We start from the raw sequence: 18,085 nt of genomic DNA on the forward strand, positions 1-18,085 counted from the left end.
TTTTTGAAGTTGATATATCTGTATTATATCTTGGAATATGTCTGTTCTAGAGGCTCTTTATGCTCATTAGTTAGGAACATTTGGTTCATTGGTGATACTCCATAAAAAAATTTCATATCTAGCCCTGGATGTATATCAACTACGGGGATATATTTTCGGCTGGGCGGGTAGGTGGCTAAAAATGACTTGTCTATGAATATCCATAGTATATATTACACAACAAATATCGACAGGACTATTATGCGGCATTTAGACTAGCGAAGTCTGAAAGACTCACAAACTTCTTTTCGATCATTTGTAGTTGTTCCATGGAGTTTCCGCCTGAGGCACCAAAGATTATGTCAACATAAAATCTTCCAATTTACCGCCCGCAATATTCTCACCGCCCGATAAATCTTCCCAAAAAAGTTTCAACTTCCGCAGATTTGATCAAGCAAATGCCTAGTACAATCACGATGAAACGCAAGTTGGACGCAAACGATGTCCCTTCGCCCGAGGCTGCTGGGGCTGAGGACCAAGAACTGGACTTCGAAGCCCTCAATCTCGATCCTCGATTGCGCCAGGCCTTGATCAAGGAAAAGTTCACCAAACCCACTCTTGTACAGTCCAAGGCGATTCCGCTCGCTCTGGAAGGAAAGGATATTCTTGGTGAGACGAGCCTCTTGAATCGATGAATCAAAGGACAATTACTGACAGAAATAGCCCGTGCGAAAACTGGCTCTGGCAAAACCGCCGCCTATGTCCTCCCAATCTTGCAAGCCATCCTCCAGCAGAAGACTGTTCGTTCACTCTTTCCCCTCTCTATGAGTACTTCGTATAGAAAGTATCCTAACCGTGTACAAACAGACCGATCCCTCCTCAAAAGCCACAACCGCTCTTATCCTTGTCCCCACTCGCGAGCTTGCAGAACAGGTCCAGAAAGTGATTACGTCTTTTGCCAGTTTCTGCGGAAAGGATATTCGGTCTGTCAACTTAACACAGAAGGTGTCTGATGAAGTTCAGCGCTCGATGCTGGCCGATTTCCCGGATATCGTTGTGTCGACGCCTACCCGAGTTTACAGCAATGTTAACAACTCCGCTTTGTCGCTCGATAAAGTCACTCATTTGGTTATCGATGAGGCGGATCTGGTCTTGTCATACGGATATGATGAGGAGATCAATGCTCTCTCCAAGGCTATCCCGCGAGGAGCGCAGACATTCTTGATGAGTGCTACTCTCACTTCGGAGGTGGATACATTGAAGGACTTGTACTGCCGGAACCCTGTGATTCTTAAGCTAGAGGAGAAGGAAGAGAAGGGTGCTGGTGTCAGCCAATTTGTTGTCCGGTAAGACAATATGCTACAGCCGTTATTTCAGCAGTTGCTAACTCAATTCCCAACAGTTGCGCGGAAGACGAGAAATTCCTTCTCACATACGTTATCTTCAAACTGCAGCTGATCAAGGGCAAGGTCATCATTTTCGTAGCAGATGTGGACCGATGCTACCGTGTGAAGCTCTTCCTCGAACAGTTCGGTCTCAAGAGCTGTGTCCTCAACTCAGAACTCCCCATCAATTCGCGGATCCACGTTGTCGAAGAATTCAATAAGGGCGTCTACGATATCATTGTCGCAGCCGACGAGCAAGCAGTATTGGGAGTGACCAAATCGAAGAAGTCGCGCGAAGCCAAGGAGGCAACCGAAGAGGAAGCAAAGGAAGAGATGGGAAGCAGCGAGGATGAAGAGGTAGTTGATGAAAGCGGAAAGGGAAAGAAGCCGGAAACCAAGAAGCGCCGCAAGATGACCAGCAAAGAAAAGGACTACAGCATTGCTCGCGGCATCGATTTCCAAAATGTCGCCTGCGTCCTCAACTTCGACCTCCCCACCAGCTCCAAATCCTACACCCACCGCATCGGACGTACCGGCCGCGCTGGCAAAGCAGGAATGGCCCTCTCCTTCGTTATCCCCACCGAGCAGCATGGCAAGCACCGACCCACCTCAATCCCCAGCACAAAGAATGACGAGACCCTGCTCGCCAAGATCATCAAGCGGCAAACCAAGCTCGGCCACGAAGTCAAGCCTTACCACTTCGAGATGACGCAAGTCGACGCCTTCCGATACCGTATGACGGATGCCCTGCGCTCCGTGACCAGACTCGCAGTGCAAGAAGCACGAGGACGCGAGATCCGCCAGGAACTGATCAAGAGCGAAAAGCTCAAGCGCCATTTTGAGGAAAACCCCGATGAATTGCGGCAGCTGCGCCACGACGGCGAGCTGCGCGCTGCACGTGTCCAGGCTCATCTCAAGCATGTGCCTGATTACCTGATGCCTGCCAAGGGACGCAAGGGTCTCTCGAAGGAGAGTGTTGGGTTCGTTGGGTTCACGAAGTCGAAGCAGAATCGCATTCGCAAGGCGAGAGATCGCAACCGTGCTCGTGGAAAGTCTGGTGGGAAGGTTGATCCCCTGAAGACGTTTAATCGTTCGAAGAAATAGTTGCATAGTTTAAAATCTGCGGGCGTTTTGTCCGGATACCATTGTATAGTCAGACATGAATAAAATAGTTTTCAATTTGCGTTTCCGGTTACATGCGTAGGATGGTTTCTTTTTCTGTTCAGTGACATGCATTGTACATATATGTGTTACATTGCGCGCATAGCACCCTCATAGATAAACCGACAATTCCTGACCATCCAGCGATCTGATTATTTCAGGCTCAACATCTTCCAGCCCTAACCCGAGCTCGATTTCGAGCCATTTCCTCCCCCTCCTTATCTGCCGAATGTGCCTCAGCACATCACGCGCATTTTGAAGGTGATCTGCATAGATAGAAGAATCCGAGGAGCGTGTTTGCGGGTCGGGGACTTCATAGGACGGCACATGGGACGAGTCCTGAGACTTCGTCAAATCCAGAAAGCCAGGGCCGATCCCAAGCCATTCGACATCTCTCCAAGATCCGTTCCACTCTGGGCCAACATTATCAGGGCTCTGTGGAAACCCATCCGGGTCTTTCCCAACCCATTTCAAGGCTGGTAGCCATTCGCCGCAGCCCTCGAGGTCCAACCATTTCAGGCAGTAGGTCGAACGGGAGAGTTGACGAAGTATACTCGCAGCTTCGGCCCAGTTGTCGTCAAGGGCGTCTGGAGTCAAGAAGCGGGCCACTGGGCCGCGAACGCGAGTAGTAGCAGTGCGTGGATTCCGGCACGGTATAGGCCAATGGGCAAGCGAGAGATGAGTGAGTGTTGGCAAATGTGCTAGCAGGTTGAGAAGACCGGTCCAGCTTGCAGCACTAGGTGTCGGGTGTGCTAGGGATAAGGCGCGGAGTTCGGGGAAGCGTAGAGTCTGTGTAATGGCCTTGGGCATGGACGGAGCTGGAAGATAATCAAAAATAGCTTCCCCTCTGCCGTTGTGAGCATATTCATCCCATGAAACTGGGACAGCATCCTCTGTTTCGTGATCTGAGAAACCCACGGCTGGAGCTGGCGAGATGATCACCTCGTGTGTGAGCTGCTTCAAAGTTATCCAGTTTCCCAGAGCATTCCCCAGGTCCAATCGCACGATTTTGAAATCCCCGTCAACAGCTCTCGCCTCGTTGAAACCCGGTATCTCCTCGCCAATTTGATCCTGATCCTGCCGGGTCAAAAAGAGCGGCTTCAGCCCCTTCATGTACCCTTTCAGAGGTGAGCCTCTCGCGTAGACAGCAACATAACTCAGAAGCAGTTCCTTGATATGATTTGGAAGATGAGACAAAAAAGGGCCATCATATTCAACATGCCAACACCAGTTCAAAGCCATGGTTTTCAGCGTCAGATGTACCAGGCTCTTCTGGTCCGGAAACTGCGGCCCCGGGAGGCGGGTCAGCCGGTGGATTTCCTCCTCTAAGGCTCCAGGCATCTGGTCATGCAATCCATAGTCTCCCGCCAAATCTGTATTTTGGGACAGCCAACTTGCAGGCGCCGGAGGCCCGACAGTTGGTCGAGTTGGACGCACCCCGAATACCGTGCGGCGGGGACCGGGGCGAGGTCGCGGCGGCGCGGTTTCAGGGAGCTCAAGTACATCTCGAAGAGATGGATGAACTGAGCGCGGAGCCACAAACGAGCGCTGAGCCCGTTGTGGGCTTGGGGAATCATCATAGGAACCACTAGGGATCTGTGTACGGCGGAGGTGACTGATTAAGTCGTTGACTGACGTCGCTGACGCGGAGCCCTGTACCCCAGACCCGCCATCATGACGAGACCTAGATGGTGCAAGACTGTGATGTGCTAAGTTGGCCGGTTTTGCGTGAAACCGCTGGTGCTTTTTGGGCATCTGCGGTCGAGCTGCGAGTTTGACGAAGTGAAGTGTCTCCATGCTTTCCCGCCTTTATCACTTATCGCCCCCACATTTGATCAGTTTGCCTTTAACGGGGTATAGCGCAGGAGGCTGACATTTAGGGCTTACAAAACAGGCGGAAAGTGTCCGCATGAGTCACCTGGGCAAAGCATGAAAGTGAGTCTATGCTCGTGACTCACTGTTGCTCATAATAAAATTTATACAATGTTATACAATCTATGCACACGGCCTCAGATGTCCCGAACCCAGGAATCGTCCTTCATATGGCCCTCACGTTGGGCACCCTCTTCCAGCCAGGTATCCACCAGGCCCTCCTTCGGGTCCTCATCGGGCAATCCGCGCGATCGGCGAACGTCCAAGACAAGGTTCCTGATCTTCAAGGTGACCTCTTTGCGTAGCTCGACAGCTTCTTTATCATTCAGCAGTTCATCACTTAGCACACCCAGGGGCAGATCTCGGGAATCGGGGTGGCTCTTTGCGACCTTCGCTTTCAGCTTCTGCCACCGAGATCTCATTTCCCCAAATACGACATCCGAGTCCACCTTGGAGCCAAAGGTAACGCTAACATCTTTGCCAGGCCGAGGAAGGAATCGCGGGAATTCGCGACTCTCGTGCATGACATCGTCGAAGCCTTCAATCCACATCGGAACCACATCCGGACACTCTTTGGGCTCTAAAATGAGCCGTGCGATTCCCCACTTGAAATAGCGCATGGTCTTTCGTGGTGACTGGTGAATCTTGCCTTCGGGGAAGATATGAACCCACGAATTCGAGTTGCAGGAGTATGCGGTAGGTGCGATGTGTGAGTCCTTGCCATCGGTTGTATAGGCGACTGAGAGGTCCGAGAAGGGATCGACACAGACATTGTGCAAGCTCCAGCGCTGACGTTCAGGTTTGGCGCGGTGGTGGTCAACGGGGAAAGGACCCTTCGATAACAAGCGAATAGCCTCAGTGATAGCGGGTTGAGCTAGGCCACCGAATGTAGAATGCGCGGAACGGTGAGTGGGCAGGACCTGTCCCATAGTGAAGAAGAGTGCCAGTGGTCTGCGATTATTCCAGTCAGCAAAACAATCCATAGAAGCTTTCGGGTAAACTTTTAAATACCTTGTCTGATAACAAATATCGTAGCTTCCAAAAGACCACCGCTTATTCCAAAATCGCGGAGGCAAAATACCCCATAGTAACGGGTCATCCATTCTGGTATTCCGGCGCAATGTCAGCCATCTTCACATTTGGAGTATGGATTGTCTCGGTCCGAGGCTGTTGGAGGCACGTACACGCTAATGTGATTGGATACTATTTTCAGATAAATCAATTAGCAACTGCACTGGGTCTATTGAACTTTGCTGTGTCCCGACATACCTGTAATCAATCCTCGTGTCCGTTGCGAAACGTCATGCCGAGAGTCTAACAGCTCCGTGAATGTTTCTTTCCCGTGACATTCTGCATGACAGAAAACCGAAAGGAAACCACGACATAGACCCGCCACTCCCCACATTGTTGTGTTGGATAAAGCCCTCCAAGGGAGGGAGGGGGCCTCTGCCGTTGCGTTCGAGTCCATGGTGGATAGTGTAAAACTGCTATACACAATCCATGAACAAGAAGAAGCTTTGCACAAGCTAATAGTAGCTTGGAAAGGAGTATGTTCTCCGAAGAGCAGTTGAAATTGACTCAAGTGTAGTTTTAAAAAATATCGCGTCCCTGGAAATCGACAGATTACCGGAATCACATGATTTTGGTTGGGGTAACCATTCACAGTAAACCACCAGAGGCCAGCATTCCCATTTTTTTATTTAATAATATGACTAGTTATAATTTAGGATCAACAATTTGGGCTTACTGTCCAAGTCACACGAGTTCTCCAGTCTCCCTATATCAATTGTATTAATTAGTAAATTCACCATTCCATCAGTAACTTTTGTATACATTCAGCGCACGGACCAACTACACTCCCGACTCCGAGCACGATTTTCTCCCGGCTACACCCTAACAGCACCAACAACCAACGATGTTTAAATCAACCCAAGCACTATTTGGCGGTCTTCTCTGGTGCGTTTCTGGCCCTTTGACCAATGTCCCAATTCGAACCCAGGCTAACACCCTTCCCAAATAATAGGAAGACCCCGTGGCGTCTCTCCTCCCCTCAGAAGGCACGACAGCGCAAGCGCCTGCGCTCCGTGGACCGGGTCGTTGACACCGTCAGCGCCGCACTTGAGCGCAATGGTCAGACCTCCAAGGCTGTGAGCCGGTGGTTTGCGGAGATGCCGCGCGAAGAGGAAATGCTGCCGAAGGACAAGTACACTCTCTTCGATAAGAAGGAGAAGAGCTACCGGAAGAGCATTCACAGTATGTTCTTGTCCCACTTCTACTTCACATGTTCACACCAATTGGTATTTGTTACTGTGTGGATCGGCTGAGCTAACCACTTTCTTTACCTTCAGAGCTGCCCAAGTGGACTCGTGTCAGCCAACGTGTCAACCCTCCCGGTTTCTAAACGGATTTTTCTCCCCCGCACATGTACTATACATCCGAAACTCGACTCTGGCAGGGGACTTGCCGGAGCGAAAAACAACATATGGACAACCGGAGTTTTGGCTTTTTGGAATTTGCAGCGCGGCCGCTCTGAAGAGGATGGTGGCTTACAATGTTCCATGATTACCCCAGCGCTTAGATCAGGCTTTGAATTCAAATGCATTTGGCAAGGATATTTATTTGTGTTCGATTCCGTGGTTCCGGCTGTATACTAATGATATAGATGCAACGACAGACATGGTGGTAGTGAACGTATGGCACCAGAAGTGATGGATATTTTGAGTGCGTTTCAAATGAGTGTGGAGTGCGAAACTTGATTGGGTAACAGGTGAGGAAGGACAAATGAATATAAGGGACTGGTGTGAAAAGCGAGCGGTTCGAAAAGAATCATGAGACAAGGAAGTTTGGAGCTTTTGTTTTCCCAAGATCATAGCTTGGGATTAATTTCCCGGATGCAGTACGACAGCACTTGTTGACTTGGGCTACCACTTCCTTTGCCCTGCCCCGATTGACTCGGCCTTCGTGGAGGGCTTTGTGGACACGATATCCCCGGTGGACTTGCTGCCAATCATCAAGCTTCTCTTGCCAGCCTGCCCCTCCTTCATACCAGGCGTTCTTCTGCGCAGTGGACATCTCAAAGCCTTGAGGTGGTTTCGGCAAAACCCAGCAGCCTGGATCGATATGACCATCTGGCGGTTCCTCGGCTGATTCATCATACAGTGTAACAGTGCGAATGGCGTCTCGTATGCCAGACACCTTCCGCTGATTATTCACTGCGGCCCGCCAGGAGTCGATACGAGGAGTCTGCGCGCGCTTCCGTGTGGACACAGGGTACTTTGGTCTGGGGCTGAAAACTGGCTCTGGATAAGGAACGTTGAATCGCGGGTCTCCCCATATCCGACGTGCATCAGTGGGAACCCTAGATACGGGATCGTAAACAAACCATGTTTCTCTATTCAGCCAGTGGTTGGCTAGCAAGGCAAAATGGTATGGTTTTTGCCCTGGTGTGAATTCATTGAAGAGCCATAACAGTTTTCGATCCAGCCTCTCCATCATTCTGACCTCCCAATCACTCAACTCATCGACAGCGCCTCCCGTTTTGAGCTGGATTTGATCCGCAGAGCATCGAGTGACGTCTATTTCCGGGCTTTTCCCTTTACGACGGGAGAGGACAGGATGTTTTGGGTCACACATAAATCGCCATTCATCAGACAATGCTGGTCTCGTTTTCGAATTGGTCCCTGTTCCTCGGAAATGACTTCTTGCTGGAGCCGAATTCCATTGGATGGTTTTGGTATATCTCCGCCGTTCACTTGAGAAGAAAACTGGATTTCCAATGAGGAGTCTGGAACTGAACGATGTTCCATCTTCTGAGATACGCAAGCGCCCTTCGGTGCTATTTCGCAGCCGCTTGAGGTGACCACGAAGAGAAGAGCTCGGGTCCGAGACATAGCTGACCAACAATTCGGTCCTTGGCGTCCCAGGAGGGCCAGATGAATCCCCTATGTTGTTGTCAAGAACTTCCTCTTCTGGCCCCATCTGCATTCGTGCTGACCATCCACGGTATCTGCGGTGATTACTATGTCGATTAAGTGGTTTGGGTTCTTTTGTGTGCATTGAGCCACCCGGATCCGCTGGCTCATATTGGATCCCCTCATGTTGCACGACAGATTGGATTTGACATGAGATATCTTGGGATCCCTCACCACGCGACCATGGGATTGATCCTCGGGTCTGGTAGGATTTATTTTGTTGAGATGGTAATGATTGGACCTGACGGAACCGCATCGGTGCGCAGGTAGCTGGCCTCGCTGCATTCTTGCAAGAATTGAACCAGGGTTGATGATCCGAACTGCCATCGTTTGGCTGCAGTGGGTCCCTGAGAAGTTCCTCTAGAATTGAACGACTGATAACTGGTTGATTATTGATCAACGTGGGTTGCCGTGGCAGGATTGATCCCGATATGTCCTCTTGCGCTTGCGGCCGCCGCACAGAGCCCGGCACTGGAACAGGCTGGGGCATTGGAACACTGTCCTTCAAAGCTCCATGACACTTGGGTCGCAAACAAGGATTCCAGATTTCATCGGCAGTGGGAAAATCATCATAGCTCTTGAGCCAATCTGGTAGCCAACGAAATCCTCTCTGTTCTCGACGGTGCTTTTGCTTTTCCACATCGCCAGGATCCCACCAAATCCAACTATAGTCGTCTCGAGTCGATTTCCACGTGGTTGACTTCCAAATTCGAGCGAAGAAGTCATGAATTACCCTTTTATTTCTCTCGTGTGTCGGCTGCGTGACCCAGCCATACCATGTGCGTGCGTATCGGGTGTTCGTATTTTTGCCTGCTCTCAGCACCTTGTTTCGATTGAATCGTCTGATGAACCCCCCAAGCTTCCAAAACAGGACTGCGATTATGAATATTCCAACGGTTCCGACAAATAGCTCAATGATGACCATAGGGTCAATTTCCTTATGGACTTTGACTGTTGTGTTTGGAGGTCGTGCGGGGAGACGTGGGATACCAGGAACCAAGGAGTGACTCTGTCGAGTGGCTAGTGGCGCCATTTAGTGGAAGCCTGGGTATACTATCCAGGAATCAGTAAGAATATATAGCACAAAGTGTCGTCAAGACTGTCTTCTCGCAATGTGCAAATGAGAGAGGTTGTGAGAGATGAGGAAGCAGCAAGTGATGCACGGAACCTTTCTACCATATCTTACTTCGATGTTTTCTGCATACATTCATCACAGCCATATTTCTTCAGAATATTATTCCTGTAATGAAAATTCAATGGCAAATACTACAAGGCGGTCGCGAAATGCTCTACAATGCTTGATATTCCACGTCTATCTATACCGAGCTATTTGCGGTTCATCCAAGTCACGACCCATCGAGGACGAGCAAGAGCGTCAATATTTAATATTGAACGTGAGAAACGCCGTCAGTGCCAGGGATTGAATTTATATTGATATTGCCAGCCAAATCGGACGCGCGGAGTGAACCACATTCGGTGTATTATAATTCTCCTCAATAATTCTTGCCGTTCAATGCATTTTTGGGCAGCGGGTCACTCTCATACTCTATTATGTGTAAGCAATATATAGCAAGATTTCTTGGGCTATTCTTGGGCAGTGCAGGTTCGCTATCTTAGGGACTGTGAATAAGCGTTGACATAAAGCATCCCTATTTGACATTGGGACTAGCAACCAATGCAGCCAGCTTTGCCGAAATCCATTCAGACGATAGGCTTGTCGGCCTTTTTTAAATCTTGTCGAACCATGCTAGACTAGTTCTATTGACTCTCGAGCTGTGTTTGAAGGATAAAAAGACCATCAATACCCAAATTTACATTTGTGTGAAGGTGTCAATCTAGAGCTACAGGATGCACTCCTGTCCTCTCGTGCTGTTATCAAGGTGCCCAGCTCCCTAGAATCGACCTTCCTTCCCGGCTAAGGTCAAGGATTCTAAGAGGACCTGTGTTTGCGGGCAAAGGATATTTCAGTGTTGATATGGGATACAATGTAGTGAATTCTCTCTACCAAGGGCTCTGGTCTCAGTTGTGGAGAAGGTTTCTGTTCGAGTGAGACAATGTTCCACAAGTCAGACTTCATGTCTACGTGACTTATTCTGTACTTTTGGCCGGCATCTACAATAGTAATCATCCATGTAGGTGGTAGTTTGACTCACATTTATGCATAGTTCATTGAAGTTCTCGACCACAAAAGTTCGCTTCTTCACCGTCTCGTCTAACTCTGATGGTATTTTATGGTAGGCAGATACCTTTAAGTGGCGAAATACCTTCGCAGTGACGCTAACAAAGCTCCAAATTCTAATACCAAAATATCATATCAGATTTGCTTTCACATGCCAACCTCGTACAAGATCTTGGAGATCGGCAAAGTAGATGGGCAAAATATATCTCAGATGAACCTATGAAATGATCAGCGATCCGAGAACTCTCGGCCCATGTCCACCTGCCCAATTAGGAAAGAACCTGATCCACAGCCACACCGATTCAGCCACTCCTTGCAGTTCTAGCCACTAATCAGCCACGCTCGAGCCACTTACGGCTGACATAGTGGCGGTGCGAACTATTGACTTTCGAAAGAAGGTTGCGTCCCTGTTTTGCTTTGTTTTGCTTTTTGTTGGGCTTCAGGTTCTGCATATTCGTTGGGTATCGTCATTCACAGTTCTGATATGTTTCTTTTCAGGATGATGATTAGCTTTCTCTTCTAGTCAGTGTCTCGCAGCTACCTCACTTTTCCCAGCACTTGGGATCAGATTTTATTCTGCATGCCTGCGTCACAATCTTCTGCCCAACGGGTTTCGACCACCAAAAGCAAAGAATATCGCATTTTCCGGTATGGTTTCGTCCCGTCGCGGCGGCGGGGCCTCGACTGATTTGAATTATTGATGAGATCGTCGGGACGATCGCCCATCACATGAAGGATATGATAGGGTCACACAGAGATGGTTCAAGCTGCTTGTGGAGTTTACTTCAGATCCCAAACTTGCATACACATGGAATCTCTATCAAAAGCCGAGTCTCGGCCGGGGGCCAGTGAGGCTGATTATGCATTTCGTCAAAAATGTTCAAGATAGTAAAGTATGAACGCCCTAATCCAACGCCTCTTTTCTACCTCCGTTAGGCAACACTGTTGAAAGATGAAAATTCTAATAGAACTTGAAAATGAATGAGAATTCTCATAGCACAAAATAGGCTTTCGGGGTTCGAGTGGGATATGTCGGTGTTTCCGAGTGGCGAAGACGATGTCCACTTGACTCTACAACGCCACAGTTCACCGTTATGGTGTGGCTTGTATTTGCTGATTAAAGGGGCTAGACAACTTGGAACCTTGGAAATCCAGAAATTGCGGTCTGATGTTCTTTCTCCTTTGATCCTACTCGGGGATCTTGTCCAACTAGGTCTAGGCGGGGGTAGGCACCTCCATAACAAACCTACTCCATTTATATGTACGATGACCAAGATGAGAGACTTGCATACTAGTGGTGCGCCACATCCAACAAGTAAGGGTCCGGGCATGACACTGGCGACTCACCAGATGCCAGCAACCGAATAACAAGATACCGATGCTGCGATAAAGACCAAAAAAATTTTGGTCTGAGACCCTCTACTTGATCCGTGCACAGAACTATTGAAAGAATAGACCCCGAGGCACGACCCCATCGCCTTGAGGTTGTGTCTAAATTCACAACTCGTATCCTCGCACATGAACGTCCATCATACATGCCAAGCCGGTTCCCTGTCAAATTTGTCAGGTTTCCACATGCGCGAAAGGGCCAAACCATCTACGTTGTACAGATCATGGTGGAACCCCTGTCGTGACGAAAACCTAGGGTCGATCCTAACACTAGCTTCAGATCTCCTGCAGTGCATCTTCGATCTCACAGATGCACCTTCTCCACATCTGATATTCTACTAGGACGCGTACCCGTCGATCCGCTCAAACAGGAACAAAGTACTATGCAGTCCACACTCGCCCCACTGTTCGATTCCGTTGCCGGAACGTGCTGCTGCAAGGATCCTGCAGTATGCCGAGCAGACCTTTTATTGAGCTCACAAATATTGTTTCTGCGGGCATGGTGGCTCCCTTGGCCATCCCAAGTACCTGGTCACCGACCATCCCCAGGCTAATTGTGTACTTTTGGATGGTGGCGACATTCCCGTGGCGCCCATCGTGACTTGCCAAACAATTGAGGTTATGGGTCCAAAGTATGTCCGTTATTGATTCTCGGCGAGTGCCATGAGGTATATGAAGCCCAGGGTACGGCCATGTTTATACTTGACCTGATTCTTATATTCATCCATCTCACCAATCATTCTCCCTATTCTTCTTGCCTCTCTTGCATCCTAATCTTATTGAATTATACTTCACGGTTACAGTTCCACGATCTCTCCACTCCCATTACTCCTCGATTGGATTGAAGCAGGTCTTCGAGCTTTAAACTCTTTTCTATCAATAAGTGATCCAAGGCAACTCCTCTGCCCCAAAGCACCATACCATCCAACAAAAGTGAAAATGGCCGGCCGTGAATTCACACTGTCCTTCGAGACTACTCCCCCAACAGCCGCCCAGCCCGGTTTCCCCTTCACAATCCCAGTAGTCATTGCCGTGAACCCAATCGGGACACCCGCCCAAAATGTGCAGCACCTTGTCGTGAGCGCCTCCCTCCGCGACGAAGCCGGCACAGGAGCTGCCGTTGGCCTGAGCGGGAATCTCACAGCAAGCGTGCGGAGCCGCACCGATAGCGCAATGAGCGGATATGCAAAACTCAGCCCTCTCACTATCTCGCAGCCAGGCAAGTTTCGGCTGCGAGTGATGCTTAGCGCGGCTTCGTACAACGGCGTTGTAACGAAGGAGTATGTTGATTCGACGATAATCCATGTGCACGCCGGTGCGGCTGCCCAACGGCCAAGTGGGTCAATCCCCTTCCTTGCTTTCGGTCGTTTTTGCTTTGTTCCGGGTCCTTTTTTCCGCGTCTCATCTTCTTTCCCGTTCTTTTGTGATCTGCCCCTCTCCCGCCATGACGGGTTTCCCTTTAGGGCCAACATTTAGCCCCTCCTGCTCGCCACTTTCGGACTCTTGCTTACACTCAAAACTTTAGCTCCCACTCAGCTGGCACGACTTCAGCGGCTCACGGCCGAAAACTTGGATATCTCCGCTGCGGATATCGCGGCATGGCAGCGTGCGTGACTGAAGGACATATAGCATTTTCCCTTTTTTTTTTGCTTCGGGGATCTCCGCGTTATTCATGTTTAGCCTGTACCAGAACCTTGGATGAGGGGGTTTTGGCCACACGGAGGATAGTAATAAATTTCTCTTAAACAAATTCAATTCCAGCAACTAGTCTCGGGCGCTCTATACCCACCTTTTCTCAGATAATTTCTGCATGCATACTCCCCATTGCATTTTTTTAGCGCCTATCTCTGGTCTCGGATGGGTTTTCCTCTATCTATTAGCGCATACACTAACCCAAACCGAACCAAATGTTAATCTCTGCAGATTTTCAATTTAGCTGCAGATATAATCAGGTATTCAAAACAAATCATGATCTTCTTCCTTTGCTTCACACGAAGGGACTCGGGGTTTTTCTCCACTGACCGTCCTAGCGTCGGCTTCCGGGATCACCGGGCTTTGGCAAACCCCGAGGTTTGATCCCGACCTCACACAGTTTCCGAGGTTCTTCTCTGGTTCATGATAAACCGAGTAGAGGGTTCTCGGTTCGAGTGTATCCACTACTAGGTACTTAGTATGTAGGAACCCCGCATTGCCTATACGTCTGGTAGGTTCAAAACATATTCGGAAGATATCCAGACTACGCCTCCGAACCAGAAGAGGATCAAAAGAGAACACACCAGTCTTATTGCGGGGACGGAGAGCCTCGCACTTCGGCCGGATTGGGAAAACCTTTAATTCAGACCTCGGGAGTAGTCCGATTATTATCATGATACCCCTTCAAAAATGTCTTGCATGAGAAAAGAAGCTGGCAAACTACAATGTACTAATTTCGAAATAGGGCTTGAGATATCTCCAACCATTCTTTCTATATAGAGCAAGTATGTCTGCTGGGTGTGATCAAATAACTAGAATGGAGCCTTATGCGCAACTGCTTAGCTTAATATATTCACGGGATTTGCATAAAATGTATATTAATGAGCGGGTCACATGCCCCTACATATTACCGAGCGTCGTGTAGAATACCTATAGACATTAGGTTCCCTACATAGGCAAAGATACATGTTCTCATCGCCTCATAGATTACAAAGAGAACAAAAAAGCCCACGAGGAAAAGGCAACAGGCCCAACCGGACTAGATATCCAGTCCAAACATCCAGAAATTTATACTCTATCTATACTCGCTAGACAGATCAACTTACTAACCTATTGAGGTAAGACCCTTGTAAGTATTAGTGGCGAATAGTCTGTTTTGTGTAAATATTTCGCCTTCGCTTAGTGCTGCAACATGATACAGACATGCAGCCGGTGTGTGAGTGGGGTAGATGGCGAATATTTGACTGTTATCTGGTCTCGGATAGATGGAAGTCTGGTTCAACATGGTTCTAGTCATTTGCAGCGCACACTGGGGTATACTCCTGGTTTCCTTCAAGTTCAGTACTTTACAAGTATTGGGTACTTGCCTTTATTGTGCGAGTTGCTCTTAGACCAAAGTATTGAGTACTTAGTTAGCTTACCTAAATACATACATAATTAGGTTTAGGTTAATCTTGCAGGTCATCTCTCAGACTATGGTTACAGATGAATTTAGTGACATCAAAAATTAGCTATATTTGGACACTTTGAGTCATATAGTGAAGTACAACCAACGCCTGTACCTTGTCGGGCCGTTGCTGTCATGGGACACTCTGCCGTCCTCTTGACCACATCAGGTTAGGAGGTCATTCCTTTAGGGGCCCGACATAGCAAGAGATTCTATTTCAAAATGAGAAATAACTTGAACTTATCGTTATTAATACAAAAAAGTGCTTAACACGACACTTACACAAAGTTATTCTTTCGTTCTTTCTCGTCTGTTTTTCCTCGTAAATCTGCTCGCCACCTGAATCCTGAACTTCCCGGATCCTGATATTCTAATTTATATGTGCCTTGGTCATTTTCACTTGCAGATGAGTCTTTGGTCACCCGGAAAAGCCTCTGAATAATGTATAGCTCTACACGTGCAAGCTACCTAAATATGCTACCCGTCGGCTTTATAAAGCTGCGTTCTGCCAGCCAAATATATATCCCTGTTTATCTGATCTAGTTTATCTTCCTCTAACTTGAAATACACATCATGAATCCAGGATAGTCTCGCTACTATCTCGTTCAACCTAACCCTTCCCTCTTCTCTTCCTCTCCAATATGCCACATACCCGCCACCACAGAAGGCACCACACATGGCCCCTCTGCGGCTCAGAACTGTGTATGCGGGAACCTCGCGGCCTAGAGATACATGTATCCAAGCCAGGCGATGGCCCCGCAACTCATATCCCACTGTTTTTTCAACAAGCCACAGCGGTCCCGCTCAGCACAGAAGAGTTGCTTTACGTTGATATGGGAATGCCAGAACTTTCCCGCCAACCAAAACGAATGTCTCGGCTCTGGTTCCGATCAGCCACCAAGGGACAAAGCGATCAGAGCTCGCTGTCGGGGTCGTCGGGGCAGATGAAACAGTCATACCGGAGTGTTCTGCGTCGCTTGACACGTCGGCCGCCCTTGAACAAGACTCGCTCTTTGGTTGTCGTACCTTCGGATATAAGATCCGGTGATCCATATATAATGTCTGGTTTGAGACCACCCCATGATTTGGCTGAGCAGGCTATTCTCTCGGACTCAGACAGGGGGAGGTCGTCTGTGGTTAGAGTCGGCGCAGCAAGATTCATGGCTGAAAGACGACATCGGAGGTGTCATTCTGAACAACCACGCGCATGGAGAAAGCCGAGCGCTACATTGTGGACACTTCAGGAACATGAAGAATGATTGGCGCTGGAAGCTTTTGTTGGACCTCTTTGCCGGCTTTGCATTGTAATCTTTCTTTGAATATGCTGTTCCGTTTATAGGATTGAGTTATGAGAAGGTAGATCTGACCGAATTCCAAAAGGCTCGACGGCGTGAAAGGAAATCTGTTTAATTAGTGTCCATTGACAAGCCCAAGACCCAAGCCATCCTCGGTCAGGTACTGATAAAGATCTTAAAAATAAACACAAAATTGAGACTGGATCTTTCGGCTTTTTGGCTCATCAATGAACGATCTTCTTTCACTATCTCCCGAAAAGATGCCCAAGTCCAAAGGTAAAGCACCTATAAAAATGCAGCATTCTGATTTTCGCAATATTGTACAAACGCCGCTGCATCCCTAGTGCTCCCCTCTTCTTTTCCCTTCATAGCTCGCAACAAATCAGCTCTTGGACCCGGATGTATACGCCCCCAGGGCAGGACATACTCCCCCTCATCACCAATTTTTAGATCACTAGCAAAAGCAGACCAGATTGCAGCATATGTCACAGACCTAGTGGCATAAAGGAAGGGCCCAAGCATAAAAGGAACAAAAACCTAACTATGGCGCATGGTGTTTGTCTTGATGTTGCCTGGGTTCTGCACCAAGCTTGATACCCCATTTCCACCAATCTGGCTCGCGAGGGCATCTGCCAAAAACCAGTTTCCCACTTTGGTGTTGAGGTAATGGCGTGATATATCCGCATCTGTCTAGAATACTTCTGCAAGCTCTATCCCGGTCTCAAGCGCAAATGCATCAACGACAATCGATGCTGTCTAGATAACCCATACACTGGCAACAGGTGTAATTTCAGCCGTGCGGCGTAGTATCGGCAGAAGAAGTTGGGTAAAAAGATGCCGCCCAAGACAATTAGTTGCTAATTGAAGTCGAGGTACACAAGCTTTTCATCTTCGAAATCGCATCCAATGCCTCTTTTTCAGACCGACCGGCAAGATACGCTGTTCCTCCTCCTAGATAAATAATTCTGCATAGCTCGAAGCCAACTCCTGAATAGCCCCCATTTACGATGAATACTTTGCCATTCTGACTGGGGAGATTGTCTTCGGTCAGAGAGAGAGGAGGGGGTGGGAAAATCTGCAACCAGGTAACTTCTATACTGTTGAACTGTTTATCGAATTGTTCTATCTGCAATGAAATCTGGGCCAGGTGTAAAAGAGTCAGTAGAAATGAAGAAAAGGATGTCTTGCTCCGTTGTCGCTCTCAATATTCACCGAGGAGTTACCACCTCGTGTGTACAACGTCCATTTATTAACAACTTGCTTGCCCTAACATCTTGGGGGAAAAAAGAAAAGGAATGGCGCCACCCGGAATCGAACCGGGGCTAATAGAGAGGTTTTAGTTCCTGGATTGTGGTTCACCACAATCTATCGTCATACCACTAGACCATGGCACCAATTGATAAAAAAAGGTGCACGTGCTTGTTTTATTAAGCTAGCCTCATCTTTCCCTATAAGGGAAATAGAAAAATACAATGCTGCACTACGGTATCAGGCGAGCTACCGTATCAAGCGGCTGATACGTAGCAGCCACTATGTGGTAGCAAACGCTCCTTTCGATGTTCTCTAGAAGAATATACCATTCAAATAAGCCCTTGCCTTTACAACTTAGGGACAGATAGCTCAATGGTGGCTGCTACGTCAACTAACGTATCGCTACGTACAGTGACAGCAAAAGTTTTAGCCCCGATCTGCCGGTCGAATCCATCAATCAAAAA

At 48.4% G+C, this 18,085-nt stretch overlaps 7 protein-coding genes across 7 annotated transcripts; 3 read left to right on the forward strand and 4 right to left on the reverse strand.

Annotated features, from left to right (window-relative positions):
• Positions 1 to 437: 437 nt before the first annotated feature.
• dbp9 (ATP-dependent DNA/RNA helicase) lies at positions 438 to 2,468 on the forward strand (the record flags this gene model as incomplete). The annotated part of the gene is made up of 4 exons (XM_057278103.1): positions 438 to 648; positions 703 to 779; positions 847 to 1,325; positions 1,382 to 2,468. 4 exons carry the CDS (start codon positions 438 to 440, stop codon positions 2,466 to 2,468), a joined length of 1,854 nt encoding a protein of 617 aa, XP_057137713.1.
• A 168-nt stretch (positions 2,469 to 2,636) lies between these two features.
• N7471_005385 (uncharacterized protein) lies at positions 2,637 to 4,322 on the reverse strand (the record flags this gene model as incomplete). The annotated part of the gene is made up of 1 exon (XM_057278104.1): positions 2,637 to 4,322. The coding sequence occupies one exon, from the start codon at positions 4,320 to 4,322 to the stop codon at positions 2,637 to 2,639; it is 1,686 nt and encodes a 561-aa protein (XP_057137714.1).
• A 212-nt stretch (positions 4,323 to 4,534) lies between these two features.
• N7471_005386 (tafazzin) lies at positions 4,535 to 5,865 on the reverse strand (the record flags this gene model as incomplete). Its single annotated transcript, XM_057278105.1, has 4 exons — positions 4,535 to 5,348; positions 5,409 to 5,501; positions 5,582 to 5,600; positions 5,667 to 5,865. The coding sequence occupies 4 exons, from the start codon at positions 5,863 to 5,865 to the stop codon at positions 4,535 to 4,537; spliced, it is 1,125 nt and encodes a 374-aa protein (XP_057137715.1).
• A 447-nt stretch (positions 5,866 to 6,312) lies between these two features.
• N7471_005387 (mitochondrial 54S ribosomal protein mL60) lies at positions 6,313 to 6,798 on the forward strand (the record flags this gene model as incomplete). The annotated part of the gene is made up of 3 exons (XM_057278106.1): positions 6,313 to 6,353; positions 6,421 to 6,650; positions 6,746 to 6,798. The coding sequence occupies 3 exons, from the start codon at positions 6,313 to 6,315 to the stop codon at positions 6,796 to 6,798; spliced, it is 324 nt and encodes a 107-aa protein (XP_057137716.1).
• Positions 6,799 to 7,223: 425 nt separating this feature from the next.
• N7471_005388 (uncharacterized protein) lies at positions 7,224 to 9,401 on the reverse strand (the record flags this gene model as incomplete). The annotated part of the gene is made up of 1 exon (XM_057278107.1): positions 7,224 to 9,401. One exon carries the CDS (start codon positions 9,399 to 9,401, stop codon positions 7,224 to 7,226), a length of 2,178 nt encoding a protein of 725 aa, XP_057137717.1.
• A 3,474-nt stretch (positions 9,402 to 12,875) lies between these two features.
• On the forward strand, positions 12,876 to 13,550 carry N7471_005389 (uncharacterized protein; the record flags this gene model as incomplete). Its single annotated transcript, XM_057278108.1, has 2 exons — positions 12,876 to 13,272; positions 13,462 to 13,550. The coding sequence occupies 2 exons, from the start codon at positions 12,876 to 12,878 to the stop codon at positions 13,548 to 13,550; spliced, it is 486 nt and encodes a 161-aa protein (XP_057137718.1).
• Positions 13,551 to 15,988: 2,438 nt separating this feature from the next.
• On the reverse strand, positions 15,989 to 16,237 carry N7471_005390 (uncharacterized protein; the record flags this gene model as incomplete). Its single annotated transcript, XM_057278109.1, has 1 exon — positions 15,989 to 16,237. The coding sequence occupies one exon, from the start codon at positions 16,235 to 16,237 to the stop codon at positions 15,989 to 15,991; it is 249 nt and encodes an 82-aa protein (XP_057137719.1).
• Between the last annotated feature and the right edge of the window lie 1,848 nt (positions 16,238 to 18,085).

Source organism: Penicillium samsonianum (assembly GCF_028829775.1).
Source record: "Penicillium samsonianum strain IBT 33392 chromosome Unknown utg000003l_segment0_segment0, whole genome shotgun sequence".
NCBI classification, from domain to species: Eukaryota; Fungi; Ascomycota; class Eurotiomycetes; order Eurotiales; family Aspergillaceae; genus Penicillium; species Penicillium samsonianum.